Source organism: Musca vetustissima, unplaced genomic scaffold (assembly GCF_032173495.1).
Source record: "Musca vetustissima isolate MV318-11 ecotype Yass unplaced genomic scaffold, APGP_CSIRO_Mvet_v1 utg2304, whole genome shotgun sequence".
NCBI classification, from domain to species: domain Eukaryota; kingdom Metazoa; phylum Arthropoda; class Insecta; order Diptera; family Muscidae; genus Musca; species Musca vetustissima.
This window is the reverse complement of record NW_026880246.1, coordinates 209,026-226,747: the sequence shown is the minus strand read 5'-3', so window position 1 is coordinate 226,747 and position 17,722 is coordinate 209,026. Positions and strand designations below refer to the sequence as shown.

The 17,722-nt window shown below is 33.5% G+C and overlaps 1 protein-coding gene across 1 annotated transcript; it reads left to right on the top strand.

Annotated features, from left to right (window-relative positions):
- Positions 1-5,857: 5,857 nt before the first annotated feature.
- LOC133325732 (coiled-coil domain-containing protein 149) lies at positions 5,858-14,488 on the top strand. Its single transcript, XM_061534454.1, has 6 exons — positions 5,858-6,553; positions 6,622-6,765; positions 12,432-12,539; positions 12,651-12,744; positions 13,458-13,596; positions 13,662-14,488. Exons 1-6 carry the CDS (start codon positions 5,870-5,872, stop codon positions 14,482-14,484), a joined length of 1,992 nt encoding a protein of 663 aa, XP_061390438.1. The 5' UTR covers positions 5,858-5,869; the 3' UTR covers positions 14,485-14,488.
- The last annotated feature ends 3,234 nt before the right edge of the window (positions 14,489-17,722 follow it).

The following is a 17,722-nucleotide window of genomic DNA, read 5'->3' as shown; positions in this document are numbered from 1 at the left end:
GTATATGGTAACAAACCTCCCTCCCAAAAATTATTAATATTCGCCCCCTTTTAGGGGTGGTCCCCTTATAACCCCCTTTTTATACCCTTCACAGCACTGTGGTACAGGGTATTGTGTCGTTGTGCATATATTTGTAACAGGCAAAAATAATCGAGATAAACCCATGATTCCTTTTGTGAATATGCATAGAATCACTTTCTGAGTCGACTTATGCATGTCCGTACGTCCATATTTTTGTTAACAAAGTACAGATGGCATTTATGATCCGATTTGGATGAAATTTGGCACAGGTCACTTAATTGTCCGTATTGGAGAAAATCGGTTCAGATTTCGATATAGCTCCCATATATGGGAAATTACAAAATTCTTTTAAAATTCCATTAAAAATAATTTGAAAAATTTTTTTGCGAGCACATTCCTGATTTTTGGTACATAGGTTAAGAAAAATATGCTGATTCGAAATATGTTCGCGTTCACAAATTCGGATGCTGCGCACAAAAGTTAGAGCGGTTTTAAAGCTTGTATTTCAAATATAAATTAAATGAATTCCTATTCGTTGTAATTCGCGAATTTCTTCACAAATGCTTAAACACCATTGTTATCTTTGCATACTAGTCAAATCACACTGAAATACGGTTTAATAGTCGCGAAAAACAAATAGAAACATGAAGATATCGGAAAATAAAATAAATTAATTTTTGAATTAAAACAAATGTTTTTTGGAATTTTCGATTTTTTAGTATGTTTAAGAGGACACGGTTTTGCCTTAATCTTCTAAAATATACGACGCTTTCTTTTGCAAATTCTTTTAGATGATTGTTAAATATCGGCAGATTCATCTGATAAGAGTTTCGACGTCATTAATGGCTAAATATATTGCACTTACAATACATAAAAATTATCAATATTGAAAAGCTTGCAATTCGCGAATTAGTTGAAATCAGTTGATGCGCATGCGATTTTCGTATAAACCTTATCAATGTCTTTCAATAATTATTAATTTTTTAATGTTTAATTTAGCGGTCAAAGTGTGCCACTCGATGCACTTTACTATGCAAAAACCCTAAAAATGGCTAAAAATCACGCAACGTGCATACGATTTTTATGCGCATCCGATTTTAGTAATCTCCTATGAAAATACGCAAAAGGACACCTATTTTAAAAGGATCGGTTAAGAACCGCGGATGTGCCTCCACAATCAATTTTGGATAAAATATGCATATTATTCGCGTATCGATGTATTTTTGACCTATTTCCACACAGATTCGCGAATTTGACAATACAAGCATAAATGAATGTAAAATTAATTCGAAGAAAACTGCGATTATTTACGCGAATTTGTCAAAATAAGTTTTTGCAGTTTTTCCCACATTCAAGGTACCTATATCCGCCGTTTTATTGGACGGAATTCAACATGGATGGGCTCATTAGATCCGCCACGTAAAAAAACTAAAATCACGCGGGGTTCCACGGAATTTGAATGGACTTTCTTAATTTAAGACTCAAAAAATATGTTTTTTATAAAAATTTACGCACCAAATTTTCGTCTTTGGAACCCAATTGCAAAGAAGCTACAGTGAGCACATTCATGAGATATACACTAAACGAAGCAGAATCACAAGTTCTACGATCCTATAATTAGTTTATTCTATTATCTGGATGCGCATCCTAATTATAAGAAAAATTCAAAAAACACCGAAAATCCGGCTTCAAAATGTCAGCATCCATTTTGGGTGGATGCAGTGATTATATCGAAAAATCATACATTAGAACCATATTGTCCATGGGGTATTCTGCAACTTAGTCACTGATCACATGTGCGTGCATTGTGTAGTTTAGCCACAAATCGGGAACGAACACAAAAAAACTCGTTGGCTTCAACACATTTTTACCCATTTTTTTACATTACCACCTCCACAGCTTCCACGCAACTTATTATTTATTACCAAAATTTCAAGATTTTGATAAGAACACTTCATTTTATAGAATTGAATTTAAATTATATGCAATATGTTCATATTTCGCGAGTTATAACCTTGCAAACCTCAGCTTCAAGGAATTTAAAAGATTTTTGTAATTTCCCATATATTTTTGTCTCATTTTAACTTATTGATGCATCAAACTCCCAATTGTGGTCCGATTGATACAAAATTTTGCACAGAGTATTGAATTAGGTCTAGATAGTTATATGTCAAGGTTTGTTGAAATCGATTCATATTTAGATATAGCTCCGATGTATAGTTTCGACCGATTTAATGTAAATAGTGCACCAAACTCCCAATAGTGGTCCGACTAAAGCAACATTTTACACAGAGTACTGAATTAGGTCCCGACTGATGTATGAGAAATTTTGTTGGAATCGGTTCAGATTTATATCTAAATATGCTATATATAGTTTCGTCCGATTTTATGTAAATGGAGCAACATACTGCCAATATTTATCCGATTGAGACAAAATTTTGCACAGCGTACTAAATTAGGTCATGATTAATGAATGCGAGGTTTTGTTGAAATCGAGTCAGATTTAGATAAAGCTCCCATATATAGTTTCGTCCGATTTAAAGTAAATTGTGCACCAAACTCCCAATATTGGTTCAATTGATGCTATATTTTGCACAGAGTACTAAATTAGGTCCCCACTGATGTATGCGAAATTTCTATATCTACAGGATATTGTAGATATTAACATGTCTTGCATGTACCCATAGTGGTGAAGGGTATCATATAGTCGGCCCCGTCCAACTTTTGAACTTTCCTTACTGGTTTTGTTTATAGGTTATGTCATACGTAAAATACATATGCCGATTTGAACTCAAAAAATAAAAGTTTTGTGTACGCTGCTAATTTTGACACACATATGGATGAAATAAGTGACAGCACATATGTATGAAATAAGTGACAGCACATACATATCGTGCAAAAACACCATTATTAGGGGCTGATTGGTACTGTTCCACCTCTCTCTTTACGATTGGTCCCAAATTATCCTTCGGATTGATGTCGAAACTTTGTGCTGACCACTGTGTTAATTGAAAATTTTGTGGCGTTCCTCTCTACCAAGACCGGTTGATATGATTCTACAATGCTCTCAATAGACTTCTTTCATTATTATATTGTCAAATTTTTTTACATCGCTCCCGGACCCACATGTTAAAGCCGGTTGAATTTGGATTCGTCGGACCCGATCACATGCTTCCAGTCGACCACAGTTCCACGTTTGGTCTAGTTGTAAAGTCCTTATCCTGATTTTGCAGTTTTTTCCTATAACACAGGTTTTTTTACTTTTGCTATATCCAATGTCGGGAATGGCTCTTCACGCCGTTCAATGACTAAGAGGTTTGATGAGTACTTACGAAGCATATTTTGGTGTTAAAACTTATCAAATTACATATGCCTTATCACATTAGAACATTTTACCGGGTTAATCTACTTTATGAGGATTTATTTGACGTATATGCAAAGGAATTGACATAAAAAACAACTATTTATTAGTGGTCTTCCCTGCCTTACCCCTCGGCGGACAATGCCATACATTCCCCACTAATAAATAGTTGTTTTTTACAAAAACAACAAACTGGGATTAAGCCTGACTATTTTGCAAAAAGAAAATAAATTAATTTTGACAGCTTGAGAATATTTATAAAATTTTCAAACTTTTTTGGTAAAATGATGAATGAAAAGTTAAAAATTGTATAGTTTTTATGTATACAGCAGGTTCTAAATATGCATTTTTCCCCTTGGTTCTAATTAGCGTACAAAACAAGAAACAAATGTGGGGAAACTCAAACAAAATATTCTCCAAATTTTTATAAGCGACAGTATGTGACTTTTGAATTGAGAAAATATAAAAAAATTTAAAAACGACATTTTTAGAAAAATGGAAAACATGGATGAAAAGTAAATAGCTGGAGAAAGAGAATAAGAGTTGAGATTTCGGTGTAAAAGGAGGAACAACAAATTTGAAAAAGAAAATTCTGATGACATGAATTAAGAATTGTGTTGTATGAACGAGTTAATTCATGTAGGTAATTCTGAGAGCGAACTACGTTGTTTGAATGCTCGACAGAACATAGTATAACGACGTTTTTGAACAACAAAATGAATGGTAATGCCACACATTCTCCCAGTCATATGTAGCAGTCTGTTATCGATTACTATGTTATCGTCCGTACAACAACACTTTCAGCTGCTTCCATTGAAATTCGTCTTTTGTTTTGATTACTGATAGTTATCAGCATTTTCCTCAGTTCCCTCTGCTTCTACGACGTTGTTTGTATAATGAAGTTTTGTAATATCTAATACTATGGCGTCGCTTTTGCATGTAGGCTTTGTAATGCAGATTCTGCATTGTACTTTCTAGTTCATTAAGAAGATCGTTCTTTTTAGTTCAGCTCTAATGAATGAACTAGTTCGTTCTTTCAGTTTATTTTTAAAGGTTTTTTTTCTTTAGTTGTTTTAATATATGAAAGCGATTTGTCATTGTGTTATGTTTAGGCCAAGTCAAACGTTTGTGATTGAACGAACAATGAAATAGTTCGGATAGCTGAAAATAACAAATGAACCATAATATAATAAGTCCCAGTTTACTTGCGGCAAGTTTTTGACTGTAGGAGAGAGGGGCAAGGGGAATAGAAATGGAAAAAAATTGCTCGTACCGACAATTTTCTGGCAATTCGTTTTGTGTATTACGTATTTGTTGACATTTTATATTTATTTAAATGTGAAAAAACTATTGACATCAAATGAAAAAAGAAATATTTTCAAAACCGAATTGCCTTGTATAGACGCATGGAGCAAGTTCAAAAGGGAACGATAATAATTGCCGCAAGTAAACTCGCCTAATATAAATCAGGACTAATAGAAGGTAACAGCAAGTGTTGTTGTACAACAAACGATACAACAACCACATGGAAATTTGTTGTTGTAAGTTAGTCTTGATTTAGATTAGACGAGTTTACTTGCGGCAATTCTTGTCGTTCTCTTTTGAACTTGCTTCATGCGTTTATACAAGGCAATTCGGTTTCCAAAATATTTTTCTATTTATTGTTTTTCACATTTAAATCTATATAAAATGTCAACAAATACGAAATATACAAAACGAATTGCCAGAAAATTGTCGGTACGAGCAATTTTTTTTTCATTTCTATTCCCCTTGCCCCTCTCTCTACAAACAAAGACTTGCCCCAAGTAAACTCGCCTAATCTAAATCAATACTTATACTAGTGTCACTTTCATTTGACAGAAAAAGGTAAACAAACAAATTATATTTATTTTGAAAATGAAATATTTTCGAATCCTTAAAATAAAATTTGAAAAACATGAATGAAAATTTATCAAATTTATATTCATATCGCTTCCACATCTTTCCTATAATTGAGTCATTGCCACTTAAATGTGTAACACATATGAAAATGCAGGGAATTGCGAGTTATTCCATTAAGAAAGATTTGCTTCCTCAAATTTCCCCAGCAAGCAGATTAAGTAAATTGAATACGGGAGCATATTTAATAAAGAAAAATTTCAAATTGTATGCGTTCCCAATTTTCCTGTTGGGTGATTTTTAAAAACATAATTTGTCAAATTGATATTGACACTAGTATTACGTTGGAATCAAATCAGCTGGGACATGCTGTTACCTTTTATAATTGTACCATGCAAATGAACTATAAAGAACGACTGAACTAGTTCACTTGCTCTTTCAAGTGAATCGTTCATCTGAACTTGTTCGTTCGCGAACTATACATCTTTAATGCAGGAAAAAACTCTTTCAGTGTGTGTTCGAAGTTCATTTTCATTATTAATTCTGCAGATTATTTGCTTTGAAAAGTTGATTTTTATTCTAAATTAAATGCAAGAAACAACATAAAATATGTCGGATGACGAATCTCTGTCATTGGGACAATATAAACTGAAGAAAACAACAATGTGGACACAGCGAAAACGTTCACAACAACTGGATATAAGTAGTGTTGTAGGAGGAGGTGGTGGTGGTCAATCTTCTGCTTCGACCAACAACTACGACGACATGTTTGGTTTGGAACATATGGAAAACTATAGCGTAGAGACAACAGCTCTCCATCGAAAACTTCAAAGTAAAATGGAAGCGCTACGTATACTCCGTAAAGAATTGGAGAAATTCCGAACCGAACGGGATCAATTTAAGCTAATGGCTGAGACACTACAGCTGCGTTATGCGGCCTTGAGACGCAACAGCAGTTTTTCAGATTTGGCCAGTGATGTTAGTATTGGCATGTCGAATGGTGGTGGCAAAACCAATGTGGCAAAGATTCTACACGAGTCCCGGGAACGTAATATTAAACTGACCACAGAAGTGGAAGCGCTAAAACAAAAGTTATACGAAGTTCAGGGTGACATTGAAGTCTTGAGAAATCAAAAATCCACTTCAGAGTGTAAAAGAGATTCCACCATCAATGGAAAGGGTAGCAATAGCAAAGAGGAAATTGTGCTTGACAGCTGCTCAAAGGAAATGTTGCTGCAGTGGAAACAAGAACGCTCAAATTTCATATGCCATTTGGAACAATTGAAGAAGAAAGTAAGAGGGGAATCATTTACATATTTTTATTTGAGAATTTTTTTTATATTTCTTTGTGTATTTTTCAGAATGCTCAACTAGCTTTCGATTTAAAGGCCGTCATTGATGAAAAGGAGGAGTTGACAAATGAAAGAGATGCTTATAAATGCAAGGCACATCGGCTGAATCATGAATTACAGGTGGCATTGAAGGCAAAAGAAAATCATCCAAAGGTAAGTTGGTTATTATGTGTTCTTAAAAGAGAAACAAATATTGTTTTTACTGGTAATCAAAGTGGGCCAAAATTATTTGAAATGGTTCCTTTCAGTAGAACACATTACGCTACGTATTATTGTCGTAAGATCTTAAATAAATCAGTCTTCTCCCCATTAAAATTCTCTTGGACTTGAATACCTGAAAAATGTTTAAACTATATCTAATCGAAGTTCCAAACATAGTTTGACTTATTGAAGGATAATTGAATTATTTAGGTCGAAACGATCCCAGGAACAATAAAGTAAAACGAGACTGACGACAGACTTGTACATAACTACGATTTGAGTAGAACTCAATACGCTACGAACTTTTTTCGTTTTTTAATTAAACAAATCAGTAGTCTCCTTATTCACGGGTCCTTTGGACCATTTTTGTTAATTTTCGATGCCTGAGAAATATTTAAACTAAGTCAAATCAGCCATAGTACGACTCATTAGGGAATAATTGAACTATTAGGGTCATAGTAATGGTTTAAAATTCGAGGAAATATAAAGGACAGCCCTTAAATATTTTAGTTTATAAAGATAAAGATATTGGACAAATTTTCCAAAGGATTCCAGAAACATGTTAAAAAAGATGAGCGCTGCTACCAAGGTTTTCATATATTTGCTACATGACATGTCAATAAAACGACCGATTAAACGTAGGACACATTCATTCGGCGAAATCTGGCAGACTTAAGGTAATTGGCAAAGGTGAAGTAATTAAATCCGATCTTTAAAAATGAAAATGACACCCAAACACTTTGACATAGATCAGGCTTCAACTTGTCGTTATTCACGCAAATTGTCAACATGGATTACTGTAAATGCAGTTGCCCAGATCTCGACCTATCGAAAGCCTTCGATATCAACCACCATGCCAAATTGTTAGTGGGCATAAAGAACAATCCCTGACCTTATTTAAACATTGGATAATCAACTATATGTGTAAACGCCAGTTATATGTGGAATTCAGAAACAGAAAGTCGACCCCTACAATGAAAATTGGAGTTCCGCAAGGATCGTAATGTATGGGGATTAATTATTATAACATCATATGTGAGTGAATAAACGTCTAGTCTTGCTGATCTTGTGGGCCATTTTCAAGTAGATTGCGCTGTTAATATTTGCATTAAGATGAAAGAAAAAAAAGGACCTCAAGTCGCTGGCCGGCAGCACTTTGGGCGCTGACAAGAAGATGATCTCGATCTCTTAAGAACTTGGCATCTAAGCTAAAAAACTTGTTGAGGCGCCCAGGTATCTACAAGTCTCCGTTCAAATACAGCCGAGACCCGTAAAAACATTGATGCGCACAAGGTTATGTAGGCCACTTAGGAAGTTAGTGACCTAAGACATGAGAATCGGATTTTCGAAGGCGTCATTCTCGCGACGTCAGTCCCATACTTTAATGCTATTTATTTTCCCGTCCAAGAAGCAAGTCAACAGAGATGTTCACGATCTATAGGAAGAGGTCCAACGGTATTCATAAACATTCATTCAGATGTAATCGGCAGTCATCTACAGTATAAATGTTACACTCGGAGACCATAGCAGCAGAGGCGAAACCACTGCCTAAATCTTACAGAATTCGTCTTAGCACAGTTAAAATCAGTATAGTGCAAACGTCTCAATTCCTATTTGAAGCGAATTGATGACTCAATAACCAGAACGTTCAAACGTGAGGATGTTCAGCTTTTTAAGCCGCTATACCCGATTTATATAAACTGGAAATATGTATGGAATATAGTTTTGAGCCCTGATCTTTAATATATTTTGACCATATTTCGCCATATTGAAATATGCCTTTCTAATTTTTTCGACAAACTACTTTTTCAAAACGTTTTTGTTTGCATTACAGTGAATATATCTTCGTTTCATTTGCTTCAAATTAACATTAATGTTGCAGTATGGCAATGGAACAGATCACAACAAACCATATACATAATATATTATATAATAAAATTAATATTAATATAATTTTGTATTCCTATCACACATATCTAGTCTCAGGCAGGCATTCAGCTTTTAAAATTAAAAGAAATCTAAGCACAACATGTCGACGCTTCCGAAGAATAGTATGCTAAGTCTGAAAAGTGAGTTTTTCAGGAGAAGCTCGCAAAGTTTACAGGCGTTATCTCGGGAGTGGTGTGAGATAGAACATTGAGTGTTTTACTGACATTTTTCTAGCAGACTTATGCCATGTTCTGACGGGCATTCGAACAACGTAGTTCGCTCTCAGAATTACGTAAATGAATTAACCCGTCCATACAACGCTATTCTTAATTCATGTCATCAGAGTTTTTTTATTTCAATCATTTTGTTTCTTGTTTTACACCAAAATTGTAACATATTTGCGTGAATCACATATGGATCTAAATAGAAACCAGTAAGGAAAGTAGTAAAGTCGGACGGGGCCGACTATATGATACCCTTCACCACTTTGAGTATATTCAGCAGATGAATCCTAATAGAAGTCGCATTTTTAAAGGACCAGTAAAATGAAATTGGAACCATAAACACGTCATTCTGCAACCGATACTAAATTGTTCATTTGGTCAGATATAGAAGCTATATCTAAATCTGAACCGATTTGAGGAAACTTAACACACATCATTCTAGACCTAATTTGTTACGCTGTGCCAAATTTCGTGCAAATCGAAAGATATATAGGGACTTTGGTGCACCATTTACATTAAATCTGACGAAAGTATATGTGGGAGCTATATATAAATCTGAACCGATTTTCAGGCAACTTTACACACATCATTCTAGACCTAATTTGCTACGCTGTGCCAAATTTCGTGCTTAAATCGACTCAAAACGTGATTCTATGCATATTCTCAAAAGGAGCCATGGGTCTATCTCGATTATTTTTGCATGTTACAAACATATGCACAAAAACATAATACCCTGTACCAGAAAAAAGAATTTGGTTCAAGAACCTCAAAACCTGGGGGCTACCAGAAAAAATTGACCAATATTTATAATTTATAGTGGAGAGATGTGCTACCTAATAAGAAGTCGACGTACTAAATTACAGTCATTTTGGTCGAAAAATCCGATCAGAACCCCCAAAATACCAAAAATTTTGGGGTACCGTTATATGGGTACTACCAGAAAAACTGGACCTATATTTATAATTTTTAGTGGAGTAATTTGGTACCCAATAAGAACCCAATGTACAAAATTTCAGCGAATTCAGTTATAAAACGAGCCCAAAACCCCCAAAATACCGAAAATTGGGGGTAATCTTATATGGGGGCTATCCGAAAAAATGGACCTTTATTTATAATTTTTGGTAGGGAGATTTGCTACCCAATAAGAACTCAATGTACAAAATTTCAGCGAATTCAGTTAAAAACGCGCTCAAGAACCTCAAAATACCGAAAATTTGGGGATACCCATATATGGGGGCTATGCGAAAAAATGGACCGTTATTTATAATTTTTGGTAGGGAGATTTGCTACCCAATAAGAACACAAAGTACCAAATTTCAGCGAATTCGGTCGGAAAATGCGACCAAAACACCCAAAATACCGAAAATTGGGGGTAATCTTATATGGGGGCTATCCGAAAAAATGGACCTTTATTTATAATTTTTGTATAGAGATTTACTACCCAATAAGAACTCAAAGTACCAAATTTCAGCGAATTCAGTTAAAAACGCGCTCAAGAACCTCAAAATACCGAAAATTTTGGGGTACCCTTATATGGGAGCTATGCCTAAACGTGGACCGATTTTCTCCAATTTCAATAGGGTTCGTCCTTGGGCCAATTAAGTGACCTGTGCCAAATTTCATCCAAATCGGATCATAAATGCGACCTGTACTTTGTTAACAAAAATACATGGACGGACGGACGGACGGACGGACGGACAGACGGACATGCATAAATCGACTCAGAAAGTGATTCTATGCATATTCTCAAAAGGAACCATGGGTCTATCTCGATTATTTTTGCCTGTTACAAACATATGCACAAAGACATAATACCCTGTACCACAGTGTGGTGAAGGGTATAAAAATAATTCTCTTTCTCCTGACTATAATATCAACCCCTATCTCTTTACTTTTAATTCACGTTTGCCACTTTTTCTGAAAATATTGTTGTTTTCAATACATTTTTATATTTTTTCAACTCAAATGTCACATTTAAAAAATTGGAGAATTTTTGTTTGGGTTTCCCCACTAGTGTTTCTCGTTTTGTACGCTAATTAGAACCAAGGGGAAAGAAATGCATATTACATTATGTAGACAACAAAATTTACATCCTTCTGCATATATAAAAACTAGAATTTTGGTTACTTTTCATTCATCATTTTCAATTTTACTGAAAAAATTTGAAAATTTTCAAAATTTTTTCATCCTGTCAAAATTAATTTATTTTCGATAAATTCTCTCAATTGTTAGAGATGGGACAAAATTCTTGGTGATTCAGAGAGTGATTCGAATTGAACAACGTACAAAAGTCCGTGTTCGCTCAGACAATTTTGTATGGGGAACTAAGTAATTACTTCATAATTAAGGGTCGAACAACGAATGAGAGAGCGAACAACGCTCGTCTGTACATGGTATTAGAATACTTTATCATGGACAAACATTTCATAAGTAGTCGGCTAAGTCGACTTATGCCATGTACAGACGAGCGTTGTCCGCTCTCTCATTCGTTGTTCGACCCTTAATTATGAAGTAATTACTTAGTTCCCCATACAAAATTGTCTGAGCGAACACCGACTTTTGTACGTTGTTCAATTCGAATCACTCTCTGAATCACCAAGAAATTTGTCCCATCCCTAACAACTGAGAGCATTTATCGAAAATAAATTAATTTTGACAGATTGAAAATATCTATAAAATTTTCAAACATTTTAGTAATACTGAAAATGATGAATGAAAAGTAAAAAATTGTCTAGTTTTTATATATGCAGCAGGATGTAAATTTTGTTATCTACATAATGCAATATGAATTTCTTTCCCCTTGGTTCTAATTAGCGTACAAAACCAGAAACAAATTTGGGGAAACAAACAAAAAAACAAAATTTTCTTATGTGACATTTGAATTTAGAAAATATAAAAATGTATGAAAACAACAATATTTTCAGAAAAAATGGAAAACATGAATTAAAAGTAAATAGATATGGGTTCATACTATAGTCAGGAGAAAGAGAATTAATTTTTCTATTTAGATCCATATGTGATTCATGTAAATATGTTAGAATTTTGGCGTAAAACAAGAAACAAAAAGTTTGAAATAAAAAACTCTGATGACATGAATTAGGAATAGTGTTGTATGAACGGGTTAATTCATGTACGTAATTCTGAGAGCGAACTACGTTGTTCGAATGCCCGTCAGAACATGGCATTAGCATGTTTTGTTACGGACCTTTCTACTCTGATTAGTCGTTTAAGTATACACAGTAGTATGCTAAGTCTACTTACCATCCGAAATAATTCAAAAAGTTCCAAGCCGAAATATGCTAAGTGTACTTACCACATATTGGTATGGACATTTCTTAAATCTTAAGTCCCATGCTAAACTTTAAAACATGGTAAGTCGACTTAGCATACTATGGTTCGGAGGCGTCGATGTGTTCAGCGGCAAAAATTACCAAATTATTATAATATTTTTTTCTTTTACTTCAGTTCCTTGATATTGACAGTATCATTTTGGAGAACAAGTACCTGAATGAACGTTTAAAACACATTGAAAGTGAAGTGGAAATAACAAAACAAGCTGTTAGTAAATATAAGGTAAATTGCACATAAAACATGTAAATAATATGACATTCCAACTAATCAATCAAATACTAACAATTGATTCATATTAACACGTTTCATCCTTTAATACAAATAAAAAATAAGACCATGTTGGAAGCAAAACGTAAAAAGGGTATCATAAAATTGGGTGCACAAACACCCATTAATGTCGATGAAAATATACTGTCACATAAACAAGGTAATGATGGGATGCCAAAGAATTGTTTTCTTTTATTCGATGTTGTGAAAATTTTTGTTTCTTGTTTTTTCCTAATTTTTTATTATTTTTTAAACTCGTTTTAATTTTCCTACTTTTTTATTTATATCTACATTGGATTGATATTAAAAAGCGGATAGACCTCTGAAAAGAGCGTCACACATATTTTATGACTTGATGTGAAATGGGTCACAACTTTGCTTTTTGGAAACGACGTCTAAGTACGATCATACTTTTTCTTTTGGATCCAAGAGCCTTTTAACCGTTGTCCCAATATTCTCGATCCGGTAGCGATGATATTTATAACACTTCTATCGTTTATAATCGCCGACTTATTTATTGACTTCTATGGGCATACAGTTTTAGACTATACTGGGTTTATATCCATGAAGTAAACCTTGGTCAATATAGACTTTTCTTTTAATTTTATTGAATCAAGCCTTAGGTATTCTGTTTATATATATCATCTTGGTATTTTGATAAACGGAAACGATAAATTACTATTTTTTGTTATTCTTCCTCTGTCTAATTGTTTATTTAGTTGTGTGGTTTTATTTCAATTCCCTGCTTCCTTTAATTAATTTATTTTCCGCGTATTCATTTCCTTTATTTTTCAGTATATTATTTAATTTTTTTTTATTTATGATACAATGACTTGCTTCTTTTAATAAAATATTTCACTTACCTTATTGTAGTTAAAAATTTATTGGAAAGTGGTATTGACCTACCAACAAAAACTGAGACGATTCAAGATTTGAAAACATTATGCCTGACCCTGCTGGATAATTTGAATGACAAAAATTTAGCATTGAATCATCAAAAGAAGACCAATAAGTAAGTAAATATTTAAAGAAATAATTTTTATTATTTACTAATTGTAACTAATTTTATTTCACAAGGATTTTGGCTACTAAAATAGCAGAATTGGAACAGCGCATGAAAGTCCTAGCTGGCATTGAAACTTCAAATGATGATGAAGGTTTCTCTCCGTCTGAATTTCTTCTCAAAGGTTATTGTCCATCCATGGTTGATGCAACAGCCAATTCCAAAACCGATAAAACCGATAATGATGAAAATGTTAAAACTAAAGCTGCTGCTGGCGGTGGCGTATCATCAGCAACAACGGCCCGTAGCACAACCTCATGTGGTGGTGAAAGTCATGTAACTGAAGATTCTGGTACTATGTCTTCGGAAAATGAAGAATCCATGAAAATGCCATTGGCCACACAATCAGACGATGGCATGTCTTCGTTATCCACCGAATCGGGTAGAAGTATTTTATCCTCAGAATATGATATTACTAATAATGATGTTATTGGAAGTGGTGGTTTGAATCTGACTGATTTTACTGATGCTGCATTGTATGCGTATAAAACAGCATCTTCTACATCAGGATCGGCGGCGGATAAAACAATAATACAACAAAACAAAGATAGTAAGCGAACGGTTTTACCTCTTCCCAATTCCATTGTCCAGGAACGTAATGATGACTTAAAAGATCTACCACCGGAATTGGCTGCCTTGGTGCAAAAGGCTTTACACGAATTGGACTTACGGGATTTCGATGAAGTTGTGGGCGGAGTTTGTGAGGATGTTGGTATCGAGGCCAAAGAAGATTTATCCATGAATTTAGAAACTGAAGCCGATGAATTGTTAGACGACGAACTAAATAGTGAAGATGGTGCCATTGGTGGCTGTACTAATTTAATAGAGGCCAATTAAACAAAAAAATATTTGTTATAATAGTTAATTTTCCTTCGTTATGTTTACCATTTATGTCCTTCACATTCACACACACACACACTACTAACAAATCAAAACAATTCATATCAATTATGAATGCAAACTAACCCACTCTTTTTTCTCGCTCTCCTCAAAGAAACATTCAATTATCTATAATATCTTGTACTCCTCTTGTCATTTGTAACCCTTCTAACTAATTAAAAAAATAACTATAAACAAACAATATATTTTCTAGTCACAGTTTTTTGAAGGGGGAAATAAAACTCCCTAAAAATATTAAAACTATAAAGAATATTTAACTGCCGCCCTTTTCACTCTATGAAAGTAAAAAGAATCTAGAATCAAACCAAAAATATTTAAAAAGGTACCTTTTATAACAATACAAATCTCTCACACATGAATATCAATTTTCACTTTTAATCTATGCCATCTTCATACATATACTTTTTGTTATAACTTAATTCGCAATATTTGTTATTAAGCATTTGTTAATTTTCAAAAACACAAATAGAAATGAACGAATGAGAGCTTGTGAGAACCTAGCATAACCAACCATAACACACAATAATCCTCAAACGTAAAATTAAAAAAAAAGAAAAAAACAATACAATGCAACTGATGATGAATAAGATGAAGCAAACCGGCTTATAACATTATTTATACATAAACAAAATAGATTGTTAAAACCACAAACAAAAAAGACTAAAGAAATATAATAATAAAAAAAGAAATAAAGCTATATAAACGTTATAAATTAATCGATGACAAATATTTTATTTTTTTCTAAATATGGGTAACTAAATTTTTATATTTACTCATCGATATACTGCAGTGACATCAAAAATTCAGCATAGACACCAATTAAAATCTTTATAATTATCTTGTATTTATTTTACAAATCTACGTTTAATATCTGTTTTTATCTTTTTTAATTTTTCGTATAAATAAAATGATTTATGTTTTTTCTAGTTTAAATAAAAATACATATAAATATGTTCTTACGTTTTCACTTACATATAAATATATTCTTACAACAAATTTTTGGTACAATAATAACATAAATATTTATTTTTTGTGCTTATCTTCGATATCATCCCAACGTAAAAATTGCACTCAATCTGAAATTAAACATAAAAAACAAAGGAGAAACAAATAAAAACATATAATCCTATAACATTAAAACATAGGAAATAATTTAATGGCAAAATTATGGCATGCTCAAAATAAAGATGAAATGATTATATGAAACGCATTTTTTACGGTCATGCTAAAATATGTTAAAATCTTTAAAAATTAAATTAATCACTGACATGTATAACAGGAAACTAATTCGCTCAAACATTTCTTTAAATGTAACCGTAGATTTTTGTAGAAGCAGGTGTAAGGTGTTCTCCAGAAGGGTCATATCTCCGAAGCTGTTTGACCTCCACCATTCCTCTTTCCCCAGCATTGATATCGTTACATATACGCAAGATTGATGTGAGATTCTGTCGTTGCATGTAGTCGTCTATGCACCTCTTCCATGTGAAGAATAATAAAATATCACTTCCACTATTAACAACAAGGACTGTAGCGATAATAATTCCACTGAATATGCAGGTCGATGGACGCACAATTCTGGTCGGCAACAACCCTTAAATTCTCAGGGTAAAATTTAGCAGCATATCTACATCGTCGGAAGCTGTCTGATATGAACAAGGACAAGTCACATCGTTAGGGAAATATGTCTAGAGAATTAATTTTTTTGTGATGATGCAAACAGATATCGAAATTAACTTTTTCATTATTGTTTGTTTAATCAAACCACACTTTAGACATCTAACGTCAAAAACAGCGATCTTTTAAAGAAATCTTTTTTGAAGGCTTCCTCTGTGCTGAACTGTCACTGCTGATATAGTTATATAAAATCAACGTATAATTCGAGAACTCACTGATTTATTCATGGAATGTTCCTTGGATGAAATTTGGCACAGCTCATTTATTTGGCCCAAGGACAAACCCTATTGAAATTGGGAAAAATTGGTTCAGATTTAGGTATAGCTCCCATACATATTTTCGTCAGATTTCATGAAAATTGTGCACCAAAGACCCTATATATCTTTCGATTTGCGCGAAATTTTGCAAAGCTTGAAATCGGTTCAGATTTAGATATAGCTCCCATATATATTTTCGTCCGATTTTAGGTAAATGTTGCACCAAAGTCCCTATATATCTTTCGATTTGCAGGAAATTTTGCACGGCGTACTGAAATATGACTATAATGATGTGTGTTAAGTTTTGTGAAAATCGGTTCAGATTTAGATATAGCTCCCATATACATTGTCGTCCGATTTAATGTAAATGGTGCACCAAATACCCTATATATCTTTCGATTTGCACGAAATTTGGCATAGCGTACTGAATTGAGTCTAGAATGATTTGTGTTATGTTTCGAGAAAATTGGCTCAGATTTATATAAAGCTCCCATATATATTTTCATCCGATTTAAGGTAAATGGTCCCTGTGTGCTGTGTGTGCTATGTTTCGTGAAGATCGTTTAGATTTTGATATAGCTCCTATATATATTTTCGTTCGACTTTAGGTAAATAGTGTACCAAAGTCCTTTTATATCTTTTGATTTGCACGAAATTTGGCACAGCGTACTGAATTATATATAGAATAAGTTTTGTTGGAATCGGTTCAGATTTAGATATGGCTCCCATATATAGTTCGTCCGCTTTTAAGTAAATTGTGCACCAAAGACCCAAAGATACGCCGATTGTCACAAAATGTTGCACAACGTACCGAAGTGCCAAGTTTTGTTTAAATCGGTTCAGATTTGGATATAGCCCCCATTTAGGTTTTCGTTCGATTTAAAGTGAATAATGCACCGTGGACCCAAAATATGGCCGTTTAATATACCCATAGTGGTGAAGGGTATCATATAGTCGGCCCCATCCGACTTTACTACTTTCCTAACTGGTTTTATTTTGGAAGTTAGTGAAAATTTAAAACCAGACACATATTATTGTAATAAAATCTATTTAAACATAATCTATACGAATCGAAATAAGCGCAGAAAACAAAACATATTAATTATAACGATAAAAATAAGTAAAATTGTAGAGTTCTTCTGCAAACTTCGAGTTCGTCCGAGCAAACATTGAAACAATTAATTTGCCCATAAATTATTATTTATTTCAGAATGTATTTTGTATTAATGCTTTTGTTTTTTAAT